The sequence below is a fragment of the Mangifera indica genome, chromosome 15 (assembly GCF_011075055.1).
Source record: "Mangifera indica cultivar Alphonso chromosome 15, CATAS_Mindica_2.1, whole genome shotgun sequence".
Taxonomy (NCBI): domain Eukaryota; kingdom Viridiplantae; phylum Streptophyta; class Magnoliopsida; order Sapindales; family Anacardiaceae; genus Mangifera; species Mangifera indica.
In genome coordinates, this window is record NC_058151.1 from 127,283 (window position 1) to 139,905 (window position 12,623).

The following is a 12,623-nucleotide window of genomic DNA, read 5'->3' on the forward strand; positions in this document are numbered from 1 at the left end:
CCCGACTCCCGAGCCTCTGGAACCTGACCCTTCACCTTGTACGTAACCCTCCCAAGTCTCCCTCGCGCCTCGATAAAAATAGTTTTTTTCTCTCTTCCCTCCATCTCTCTACCTCAGCGATTTCTTCTCTTCATAATATCTGAATAAAACCGCATCGAATCGAAGCAAAATTAGCACATCTTCTAATTTATGTTGGTGTGATTGTGCCTGTGATCTTTTTACTTCTCTTGGGAGAGCGTTCATTCGCGTTCCGGTACAGTTCATTTTTAATCTCTCAATTAAATAATCATGACCATGATTTTGGGGTTTTTTTTTTTTCTCTCTTTAATTACAATACATGGTTTCAGTTTGCTTAAGCTGTTCTCCTCTAACTGTTAGGGTTGTTTTTGGGTCATTTAAAAAACTAAGATTCATAAGAACATTGGGAGAACCATACCCTAAAGTTAACCAAAAGCAAGCTGTTGAGATTGGAGAGCTCAGAGCCACATAAACCCCACCCCACGCCTTGCAATTGGGATCGTAGCAAGAAAAGAAGGAAAGCACTCTACTTGACCAAAAAAGTGATACCAATCACTGTTTATGTGGGATTATATCAAAATTCCAAGATTAAATTGATGTATTTGATTTTATCTTATTTTTTTTAATTTTGGGCTAGGGAGAATGTCTTATAATTATTTACACTTGCAATTTTGTTGTTTCTATTCAGGATTAATTTCTGGTGCCAATTAATAGAAAGCGACCCTTCTATCTTTTTCTCGATTGATAACATTTTAATATTAGTAGTTCCGTTAAGCTCTCTATCTAGAGCTGATATTTGTTTTCTAGTGATTATTTATTGAAATAATATGTTTCTATATGGTGGTTTTACTTTCTTTAATCTTACTTGATGACTGTTTAAATTGTGATATTAACCTCATACTGGTATTAATAATTTCAGTAAGAATATCTGATACTCTAAGAAGGAGATGGTATGTTGTGTAACAAAATATTATTATGTATGAACCTGGCAGGGTTGGCTACTGATAATATGAGTCGACCAACCACTCGGAGTAAAAATAAAAGGCACAGACAAGGGTCTGATTCTGATAGCACTTCTGAAATATTAAGGTACTTCAATTTTCCTGTTTCCTAGTTATATTTAGTATTTTGGTACTAGTATTTTTCTGTTTACTAGATAGAGGTATCTTTTATGCTTTCTATCTGTGCTCTGATATATATTGTTTTTGCATTTCTGTTGGCTTTGTAGGAAAATTCATTCAACAGGTGAAGTAACAGATGATGATCTGAAACAGCTGTACATGATTTCAAAGCCAATTTGTCAAAGCTGCCGTGTGAATACTAAAGATAACCCTAATTGCTTCTGTGGGCTGATTCCACCTCACAATGGAAGTCGTAAATCTGGCTTATGGCAGAAATTGTCAGACATTCTTCAATCTCTTGGCCCAGACCCATGCAAGGATCTTCGTGCTTCTGCTTCCTTACCTGCTGGACTGACTAATTTGGGTGCAACATGCTATGCAAATAGTATACTACAATGCTTGTACATGAATAAATCATTCCGTGAAGGTGTTTTCTCTGTTGAGCCTGATGTTTTGAAACAACATCCTGTGTTGGAACAACTTGCAAGACTTTTTGCACAGTTGCATGCCAGTAAAATGGCTTTCATTGACTCAGCTCCATTTATTAAAACATTGGAGTTAGACAATGGAGTTCAACAGGACAGCCATGAGTTCTTGACCTTGCTTCTTTCTTTGCTTGAGCGTTGTTGTAGCCATTCTAAAGCTCCCAAGGCTAGAACAATTGTTCAAGATCTTTTCCGTGGGAGTGTATCTCATGTGACAACGTAAGAATGGATTATGTCAAATGCTAGTTTTTTTAATTTCCTACTGATATAGATTTTGATTTTGGGCATTCTGTCAGTTAGCATTATACTTATTTTCCTTTAGTTTATTGATACTTTTTGGCTCCTTGTGAGTCAGTGGTGGATTGTTCTTTGCATCTTTTTTTTGAGTGAAGGGAGGTAACGCAAAGTTTTTATATCAAACTTGAAAAGAGTATACAAACTTGAAAAGTCATGCTAGAGACAGAATAAAGCTAAAAGGAGAACACAGTAGATAATGATTGAATGATATCCACAATTAATTAGAAAGGATCAAAATGCTTTATTTTAGTTTTGTTAATTTCTCTTATTAATTATTTGCTTTAGTAAATAATTATGTATCAGTTAAAATAATTACAAAAGTTAATCCATTTGGTTAGTATTTTGTTTCCAAGGGTTTTTATTCAGAGAGTGTCTGCTATTGGTATCTGGGATATTCTTGCATGCTTCTTTCTCAATATTCATGCATATAAGTTGTTATTTATTTTGAAAGAATTAATTTGCTTAATCATCGAGATATTGATACTCTGGTGTTGTCAACAAGTTAAGAGATGCTTTATTTTCAAATATTTTCCTTTTCTTTTCTCCCTTTCTATCAATTTTTATGTTTGTTGCAGAAGGTGCATGTGCCAATATATTTAGTTGCAACTCTCTTGTTGTTTACCTTCTTTTTGGTTTTTAGGTGCTCACAATGTGGAAAAGATTCTGAAGCTTCTGCAAAGATGGAAGACTTTTATGAGCTTGAGTTAAACGTCAAGGGCTTAAAAACTATAGATGAAAGTTTAGATGACTACCTTAGTGTGGAAGAGCTTCATGGAGATAATCAATATTTTTGTGAATCATGTAGAACAAGAGTTGATGCTACTCGGAGCATCAAGCTACGCTCACTTCCTGAAGTTCTTAATTTTCAGCTCAAGCGTTGTGTTTTCCTTCCAAAGGTACTTTGTCACACATGTTTGTCCTACTATCTTGCACTTATAGAGTAGTACTATTAGACATGCTATTGTTGTCTCCTTTTTGTTTCATTTTCTGCCATATTTTCAATTGTCTGATTCTGGACAATTAGCAAATGAGAGATTTTATCAACATTTATGTGGACACTATGCTGCTGAAGTTTTAGTTTGACTTATGACATGCTATAAATTAGTGATCATGCATTGGATAACATATATGTGTGAGTGCATGACTGGAGACTGAAGGTTTATGTTTGAAAGGATAAACCCTTTCAAACATAAACCTTTATATAGTGATTATGTGGAGTTCTATCAATATTTTGGGCATTTTTTTTCTCCAAATTTCTATCTTCTGTATGCCATGATAGATGCTACTTGTCTTTTGCTTGCTACTGTCCTTGTGTGGCGTCTCAGCTTTAGGGTTGATGAGAAATTTATGTCTTACAAGGTGAATGATGAACTTTATATCATTTGTGGCTATAGAATGGTTGTGTAGGCTCAGATTTGAAACTGTTATATGTCAACAAAATTTCTTGCCTCTTTTCTATTATTTTTAATTTCTTCTGATTATAATAGCTTCAGTCTATCTAAAATGAAAAACTGGCTTCTTGGTATCTGTTGACCATATATTAATGCTCCCTTTGTGTGTTGATTTGTGTCAGTAGACTACTATGAAGAAGAAAATCACATCTGCTTTTTCTTTTCCGGGAGAACTGAATATGCAGCAGAGACTCTCTGAGCCATCTCAGCTTGATTTGGTATATGATTTGTCAGCTGTGCTGATTCACAAGGGAACTGCCGTAAACAGTGGTCATTACATTGCACTTATCAAGGATGAGAATACAGGGCACTGGTGGGAATTTGATGATGAGCATGTCTCAAACTTAGGTAATTGTCCTTTTGGCGAAGGTTCTTCAAGTTCTTGTAGTAAAGGCGGTTCTGAGCATGTTGATTCTTCATCAATTACAAAAGGAATGAATGGCGTCAATGTAAACCATGCTGTTCTTCAGCCACAGTCTTCAGAATCTTGTAATGGTTGTAATGTAGAGAAATTCACCTCAAATGATGCATATATGTTGATGTATAACCTGAGGCGTAGCAAGAAAGATGCCCAGAAGAAACATGTGGCCTGTGATGTCCACAATATGGAAATAGAAAATGATACTGTCTTTTTTCATGACGGTGTTTCCCTTCCGTCTCATCTATGTGAAGAGATAAAAGAATTGAATTCATCATATGTTGATGCTTGTGAACTATACAAATTAAAGCGGGATAGAGAATTGGATATTATTACTAAACGCAAGCAAGAAGTGCGGTCAGTTCTTTCTGAAGCACCTGTTCGGTCACTTGAAGAACCATTTTATTGGATTTCCACAGATTGGCTTCGCCAATGGGCTGATAACATTTGCCCACCGTATGTACAATTTCCTTTAAAGCTGTTCTAATGCTTTTTGAAGTTTGCTGCATTTTTTTTTTTTGTGCTTGTAAATCTTCTGCTTGATCCTGTAGACAAGGATATGTGCTATTATGGGGTATTTAGTTTTCCTATTGTCCTAGGCATCTCCTTGTTTTCATCTATCTTGGTGGCACTGAAGCTTGCACCTATAAATACTTGTTTTCTATAGTTATTGATGTTTTGCAATGTAACATGATGTAGTGTTCTAGACAATACTCCTCTCCAATGCTTGCATGGGAAAGTTCCAGTATCAAAGGTTGGCTCCATGAAGCGATTATCCGCTGAAGCTTGGATTAAATTGTTCTCTAAGGTATTACACACGCATTTAGCCTCATGTTTTTGCATGAACTTTAATGTATGAGTCGTGCTTAATTGATTTTCTGGGTTTCTGTGGCTCTTTTGCACATTTTCTTTTCACTTGTTTGTAGCAAGGGTATCTGATTTGGGGATGCTTTTTTTTTCCTTTGACTAATGAAAATGATGAGATGTTTTAGTGATTGGTGAAAGGATCATGATTGGGAGAACTATAAAGAGCCTAGGGACCCAAAACAAGATGTTGCTAATGGTTATTAAGTTGCCTCTTGGCTATTGGAACCCAAATATGATATGTTGCCTTTGGTTATTGAGTTTGCCTCTTGGCCATTGGATTTTCAACCCAACCCTCTCTGTAAAATGAACTGACCAATTATAAGCTGTCCTCCTAGGGCTGCATAGGGATGTTTGGGCCATGTCAATACTTGTGATACACCTGGTCTGTCATATCACAGAGTCTATTAAATCAGCTGGAGCTTCTCAACGTCATTCACATTTATCATTTCTGCTATCAGAATCAGACAAAGCTCCACAGGTTATCTTGTTTTGGATGTGAGTAAAGCTTTCATAATAAATGTGATATCTTTGAAATTTTGAGTGAGTGCTCCCATGCCCTGTTCCCAGCTTGGCATGGCAAATCTTTGGGCATTTATGGTCCTTGCAGACCTAAGGAGAAGAATTATTTTTGGGAAGAATTGCCTGGCCATTTTGGATTGTGCAGTCCTAATTGGTGCCTTGGGGGAGATTTAATGTAGTTTGATTCATCCCTGAAAAACCCAATGAGGGCAGGCAAGGCTTTAGTATAAAACTCTTCAACACTTTTATCAAGGAGACAGAATTGATTGATCCAGCGCTTAATAATGCAGAATTCACATGGTCTAATATGAGGGATGAGGCAGTATGTTGCAAATTGGATGGATTTTTATTCTCCTGTTAATCTATGAATTGTTTTTGGTTTATGTGTTTTATTATTTTTCTTATTCTTCTTCTTTTTTCCTCTAACCTTTTGCAGTCGCACTATTACTCATGACTTTCTGTTAAACTCCTGTAAAATTCAGTATGATGGAGGGCCAACCCTGACCAATGATGACTGCTGTTTGAATTGCCTTATTGATGGCGCACGGACCTTGGTATGTGCTGATAGCTATAGAGATAGAAGAAAATCAATGAAAGAGCTTGCTGATGATGTGCTATCAGGAAAGTTTGGAGAAGGAATATACTATGTGTCTAGGCCATGGTAAGATAAAAATTTTCTCATGTTCTGAATATGTTTATCTTTTTTTTTTTTTTTTTTTTGGGTTTTAAAATTAACTTATCATGGACTACTTATAGTTATGGGCAAGCGTTTTCACCCTGAGCATAAGATCTTGTTGCTCTCCCTCCCTCTCTTGTACATATCAACACAATGATGTTCCTATTTAATGATAAAATTTCTTGATGTTATAATTAATTATAATCTTCATGAATCTCCTTTTCAGTCTTCAATTTTTTGAAATGTGATACCTTGTGTAATCATTTTTATTGTACAAGATTTTTTTTGCTTGGTTGGTCTGATATTTTGGCGGATATATAGTGATAAAATTTATTCTTTGTAGGTTGCAACAATGGACAAAAAGGAAAAATCTAGATGCTCCTTGTGAAGCTGATGCAGGACCAACGAGTTCAATTAGTTGTCCCCATGGCCAACTGATGCCGGAGCAAGCTACTGGTGCTAAGCGATCGTTGGTTCCTGAGAGTCTCTGGATCTTCATTTATGAAGATGCTATAAAAGTAAAACCTGATGACCTTTTGGGTTGTTCAGCTTTTCCATTAGACTCTAAACAGTGTATTGAATGTAGCGAAGCACTCTCTGAAGTGGCATGCATGGAGGATTCTATAAGGTCATATTGGTTGAACACTTAATTTTTATTTTTGTATGCTATGTACTGAGGTTCTTGGTTTTCTAATAATTTTGCTGCAGGGCCCTGAAGCTTAAACAGCGCCAAAATCATGAAAAATTAGCTCTGGGTAGAAGTATTCCACTATTTTTGGATAGCAAATATTACTTGGTGCCCTCATCATGGCTTACAAAGTGGAGAAACTACATAAGTACAAGTGGAAAAAATGCTTCATCATCTGTGGAACCTGAATTTCTGGACGGTGTCATTGATTCAATTAAATGTGAAAAGGTAAATTGCTGTCTTCATTCCACACAGGCTTTATACGTAGTTATATATTTACACCTTTATTGGTAAAAGCTCTTTTTATTTTCCCTCTGTGGATAGGTAACTCGATGTGTTTGGCTCCCTCCAAACACCAGCATTTTTTATAATCTGAATTGATGGGATCTTTTGATGTTGGTATAAAACTCATTTGAATGATTCTCTTATTTTTAGAAGTTCAACATCATTATTCTTGTATCTGAATTAATGGGATCTTTTTGCCAGTGCTATTAAACTTATTGGTATGATGCTCTTATTTTTAGAAGTTCAACTCCATTAGTGTTAAAGTTGACTTGTATCCAGTGTGTGTGGTATGCATTATGATATTGTAATGGTGTGGGCATTTGAGATATACATGTGCTTTCTTTTTCTACTTTTTCTCTTCTTGTTTGTTCCTCCCTGATAATTGTGCAGTATCATGCTTTTTTTTTGTTTCTTTTAACAGCATTTGCGACTTTTAGAGAGGCCTCCTGACCTGGTTTGCAAACGTGGCTCCATTTTTCAGAAGGGTTCTATGGTAAGTATATGATGAATGTATACATGCATCATTAACAAAATATAAAGGTGTAGTTTAACACGCAACCCACCTATCTGATGCAAACTGCCAAACCAACCCAATTTATTTGATTCATTTTCTTTACATTTATATGATTCAATTCACAACTTAAAACTCATGTATACTTTCTCATTTAATCTGGTTAAATTTCACAAGAACCACCAAACCAGGGAAAGAGAAATTGCTTGCCCAGCTCTCAACCTGATAAACAAACCAATCACTGCATGGGTCTGTTCAGTTTTCATTGTGCTGGTGAATAAAACAAGCTTCTGGTCAGGTAGTTGGATTGATTTGGTTTTTGCCTAACCAAATCAACCCAATGTTGCATACACCTAGTTTTTGTTGTTGTATTGAAAGTTACCGGTGGCAGTATTGATTCTTCATATATTGAATCTTCATTCTTGTCATATTATATCATTTGATTCTTTTTATTTTGGGACATAGTCCTATCACTAGTGTCTAAAGTGCTTTGATGAGTTAAATTTCTTATGTAGATGTTCTAGTAGAATTTCTTCTCAAGAGGTTGTTTAATTTAACAAGAAAATTATAAAAATCTCTTTTAACCCACTTTCCCATTTCTTTGGATTCTAGACAGATGGGTTGACAATTGTTACTGAGAATGACTGGAAATGTTTCTGTGAAGAGTGGGGTGGAATTCGGGAGAAAGGCATATCTGCTAAAGTTGAGTTCAGTAATAATGCAGGAAATACTTTGGTCCGGTCCTGTAAAGAGGTACCAATATGTCAGGATACATTTAGCCCTCATGATGAAGAAAATAATGAGATTGAATCTAGACGTCTAGTGGTCAGGACTAGCCCAGAGGTAATTCAGAACTTTACCTTTCCTTTTTGTTTGTTTTTTACTTTTGGTGTTTTGTGCTATTGCAAATTTTAAGTGCTTATGTTTGGAAGTAATGTGGTTCTTGTCTTCTAGTTAAAAGTTTTGTTGCTTTAATTGTTATGATATTTTCTTTTGTGTAATCTCTTTTTTTTTCAGTAATTCTTGGCATTGCAAAACTACATGATTTATATAACTTAATTGATTTTCTTGTTGAGAATTCAAATTGACCTATGACTATTTCTTAACCCGAATCATTTTGGAAAGTACTGGCCAAAATGGGGGAAAAGCATGACTGTAATGAATGTAGGCCATGAGAAGAATTGATTGTTAAGAATTTCTGCTTGCATTAACTGTGGAGTTTTTTTATTGTAGTTTAGTGTAATGATGTAATGTAATAAAAGTTGATACCAAATAAGCTATCATGTTAGTTGGTATGCAAACTTTATTTCCCAACTTTGTAAGTGTAGCATTATTCTGCTTAATTATAGTTGTTACTATAAGACCCTGTGTGGAGGTGAAGAATAAGATATTCTGAGTCCTCTGTGAAACTGTATATGCATATATGTGTATGAATGCATGTTTATTATTTATTTTTTTGTGTCAGTGGTTGGCTAATGTTTGGGTCACAATCTCATTTTGGGGGATTGGATTAATGCCTTTTTAAGGTTAATAAACAATTTTGGGTCAACCTGAATGTAGTCAGTTCAATTTATCTTGTCAAAGTTCAAAAATATGAATCTGACCCCTTTTTTTAGTAAATAACATAAAAGACCATGTTTAAGTCTTGATAAATGGATCATGTCAATTAAATTACATGATACATATTAATTAATGAAAACTGCATCAAGCATGACCCAATGTAACCTACTTGACTTGATTATAAAAATTTGATTTACTTATCCCATTTAAACAGATTTGACTTGCCTTTTTTTTTTTAAGAAATTCAACCCGATCGACTAAGTTTTGTTTGTTTTTAATAGATAACTTAACAGTATGTACTCTATAGTTACAACAGCAGAGATTGATTAGAACAAATACTTTCTACAAAATGTATTTGGTTTAATTGACAGTTATTTATATGATGCAATTTACTATTTTGCTAATTTTGGATTGCATGGTTAAAGGGTTAAGTATCGACAATATCAGTTCATTTTGCTAGTTGAATGAGTTTACACAAATATGGAACTAGCATGATTAACTTTAATCCAAATCTGCAAAGTTTGTGTTTGTTTATATGCTGCGATGAGTCATGTTATGAATTTCTACCTTTAGATGTATTTTTGGGTGCGCAGTCTATCGGTTTTCATGATGTTTGGTTCCATTTGGAAATATGGTGAATTTACGCTTGTTCCCGATTTCTGCATCAGGAGTTCAGATATACCAGGATTCTGAATGTTATTTCTTCCTATATTGTGGCTTTTTGTTAAGTCTTTTGTCTTTAAAAAGTTCACTGAATATAAATATATACTTTTTATTGTATTCTTTTCAAACATAATCTTTTGTCTCATGCCCTAGATATGTGAGGATTGCATTGGAGAAAGAGAAAGCTGTGAGTTGATGCAAAAGCTCAATTATTGTGATGAGAACATATATGTATGTCTTGTTCGTGGAAAAGAAGCTCCAAAATCAATTTTAGAAGCATCTGAGTCTACCTTTGAGCCAGACCGACGAACATCAAAGCGCTCCAGGAAGACCAATTATGGAAGTTTGATCAATTTAAAAGTTTCTGCTTCCACATCCATATACCAATTAAAAATGATGATATGGGAATCTCTTGGGGTAAGCTACATTGATAAGCGTAAATGAAGAAATATAAGGAATTTTGAGTTTGAGTGAATCTTTGATATCTGAGGCCTGCACCACATCTAAGAAATCTATTGAATTTGATAATTGTGTATCATAATTGGCAGACGTGTGGCACCTCAATTCTTGTTATTGTATGGTCAATGAGTTTTTAGCAGTTTAAGTTCTAGGAGATAATATAATTTCATTAATGTGAAAAGATGTCTGTTAATCTGCATGAAGTTAAGGATCTAATTACTCTGCCTTCTGATTTAGCAAGACAATCTCTGTGAAATTTGAATTTTGTATTGTCGATATTAACATATATGCATTTCTTGCAATTTCTTGGTGAATATGAAACATGGAAGGTATTTGAAATAATTCCTTGATACTTGGCGATCTTTTCTGGTTGGTACAACATATGCAGATTGTTAAGGAAAACCAAATACTTCACAAAGGTCAAAGAATAATCGAGCCAGAATATGCTACTCTTGCAGATATGAATATATTCCCAGGTGACAAGCTTTGGGTGCAAGATTCAGAAATCCATGAGCATCGTGACATTGCTGGTAATAAATGTTTTTATGCTTATATTAACCATCAAGAATTGTGTTTAGGGTTAATTTGTTTTTAACTTGTTTTATCTGGAGAAAATCATTTCCTTTGATTCCCTTTTACATAATTCATCCATGTGTGATTGTTAAAAAAGGTAAAATTGATGCCATAGTAAGGGCATATTCTTTGCGATGAGGGTTGGTTGGGTGTGTATACACGTTCACTGTGATAGTTCTCATATATGAATACATCAGTATTACAGGAAACCTTTGCAGAACTATGCGGATAAGATGTCAACTTAAAATGGACTGAGTACATACTGTTGAATATTTAAAAATCGATCAAATTTTTAGGACATTGACGAATTTAGTGTACTGCACTATATTGTTGTTTTCTTTTGAGACGTGATATATATGCTTCTAATATGTTGAGTACATGTCAGGTGATGTAAATGTTGTATGTGTTGCCTGGATATGCATATGTTTTTGACATTTGATGTGTATTTAAAACATGGCCTAAGAATCAGTTGCAGATATGTGTATTTAAACCATTTGTTCATGATGCATAAATGTGATAAATAACTATAACTGTATTTATCTTTTACAAGAAATTAGTATGTGACTCTGAAGTGATGTTTGTTATGGTTGATGCTTTTCTGCAGATGAGCTTTCTGACCAGAGAGTGAATGTGCAGCATGCTGAAGAAGGTTTTCGGGGAACACTTTTGACATCAAACCTCTCATCCCAAGTTGTTTGAGAAGTTTGAACTAATTACATGGTGTCTGCTTATAACATCAAAATTCATGTAGATATTGATGCTGGGACAGGAAAGTGTTATATTTTCTACCTGCATATTGGAGGTATAGTGCTGTCCTCCTTTTTTCTTTTTCTCAAAAATTGTTTGAATTTCTTCTTTTTGTTGTTTATAAAACAGTTAATTGTTTTGCCTTTACGTTTCATGTATTGATGAATTGTTTTGCCAGTCAGAATATCTGATTGGCAGAAGATAATGAAGTTTGAGGAGACATTTAGTAATGAATTGAATCAACACGACTTTTATCAAAAGTCCCTCTTAGAGGAGCTTGAAGGGTGTGATACTGTGGTCTGTTCTTTTGCTCTTCCATTTTTGGTTGTAAACTTTTGACATATACGATTTATCTTGGATGGGGAAAGAAACAAGATCATTATAGTATAGATTTATCTCCTTCAGTAATTTTTGTAATGTCAATATTTCTGTCTTGGCATTTCTGTTTACCTTAGTATTTTTTAATTGGGTTGGAAATTCCCTTGGCATCAACAGGGCTAATTTGTCATCACAATTGGTGTCAAATTTAATGTTGAAGCATTGAGGATGTCCAAGTAAGTTGGAAATTGAGAATTGTTGAGACACATCTATTTTATATGGATCAAAGCTAAGTTCGAATATTGGTTTATGGTTTCTTGAGTTTATTGTGGCACAATTCTTTCATTTAAAGGCTAGAACTCAGTGTATTTTTCATTAGGAATTCTTATAATTGAGTACTTTGCATGAATATAATACCTTAGACACATTCTTTGGGAAATCTTGTTTGGTAGGTAATTTTATTTTTATTTTTTTGAGGTGAGAGAGTGAAGGGTGTCATGGTAACCTTGTCTTCTAGCTTTGACAAGACGACTATGGAGTTCCTTAACATAGTGCCTGTAGCTGATGCACTCAGACGTGTGATGCTTTATTTATTTTTGTGGCATTTTATATGAGAAAGTGAGTCAACCCATGTGGTTTTCTCTTTGTTGAAATAAATTTTCTTTCTGATCCAGTTGCTTCTTTTCCATTTGTTTTGGCAGATCTACTGTAGTGGCTGAACCGAACCAAGGTTTTGTGAGGTTTCTTGTTTTAAAAAAGTTTGGTTTAGTTTGTAAATACAAATGGCTCTGCAATAGTTGTAACATTTGCTGCACATTGTATGAAACTTTACCGGTCATAGTTCCTGGATATTCTCAACTAAATTGCATGTTTTGAATGTCTTATAAAGACTGTATACTCCCCATATATATCTCACACACACACACACACACACACTGTCTGAGCCACTGATTCCAGGAAACTTGTG

At 34.7% G+C, this 12,623-nt stretch overlaps 1 protein-coding gene across 3 annotated transcripts; it reads left to right on the forward strand.

The window, feature by feature from the left end:
- Nucleotides 1–12,519, forward strand: LOC123198134 (ubiquitin carboxyl-terminal hydrolase 26). 3 transcript variants are annotated; one of them, XM_044612757.1, is made up of 16 exons: nucleotides 1–253; nucleotides 1,011–1,107; nucleotides 1,247–1,843; nucleotides 2,562–2,817; nucleotides 3,498–4,246; nucleotides 4,490–4,598; nucleotides 5,659–5,837; nucleotides 6,196–6,480; nucleotides 6,561–6,768; nucleotides 7,247–7,318; nucleotides 7,949–8,179; nucleotides 9,713–9,976; nucleotides 10,407–10,548; nucleotides 11,196–11,393; nucleotides 11,834–11,892; nucleotides 12,358–12,519. In XM_044612757.1, the coding sequence occupies exons 2-14, from the start codon at nucleotides 1,028–1,030 to the stop codon at nucleotides 11,288–11,290; spliced, it is 3,267 nt and encodes a 1,088-aa protein (XP_044468692.1). In that variant the 5' UTR covers nucleotides 1–253; nucleotides 1,011–1,027; the 3' UTR covers nucleotides 11,291–11,393; nucleotides 11,834–11,892; nucleotides 12,358–12,519. The 3 variants fall into 3 exon arrangements, with proteins under 3 accessions (XP_044468692.1, XP_044468691.1, XP_044468693.1); XM_044612756.1 differs by lacking the exon at nucleotides 11,834–11,892; XM_044612758.1 differs by lacking the exons at nucleotides 11,834–11,892; nucleotides 12,358–12,519 and having other exon boundaries at nucleotides 10,477–10,548; nucleotides 11,196–11,248.
- The last annotated feature ends 104 nt before the right edge of the window (nucleotides 12,520–12,623 follow it).

Coding starts and splice junctions, on each gene's coding strand:
- LOC123198134 (XM_044612757.1), top strand. CDS start 1,028: ATGAGTCGACCAACCACTCGGAGTAAAAATAAAAGGCACAGACAAGGG. Junction 1,844..2,561: donor AGTGTATCTCATGTGACAAC/GTAAGAATGGAT, acceptor TTTGGTTTTTAG/GTGCTCACAATGTGGAAAAG. Junction 7,319..7,948: donor TTTTTCAGAAGGGTTCTATG/GTAAGTATATGA, acceptor TTTGGATTCTAG/ACAGATGGGTTGACAATTGT.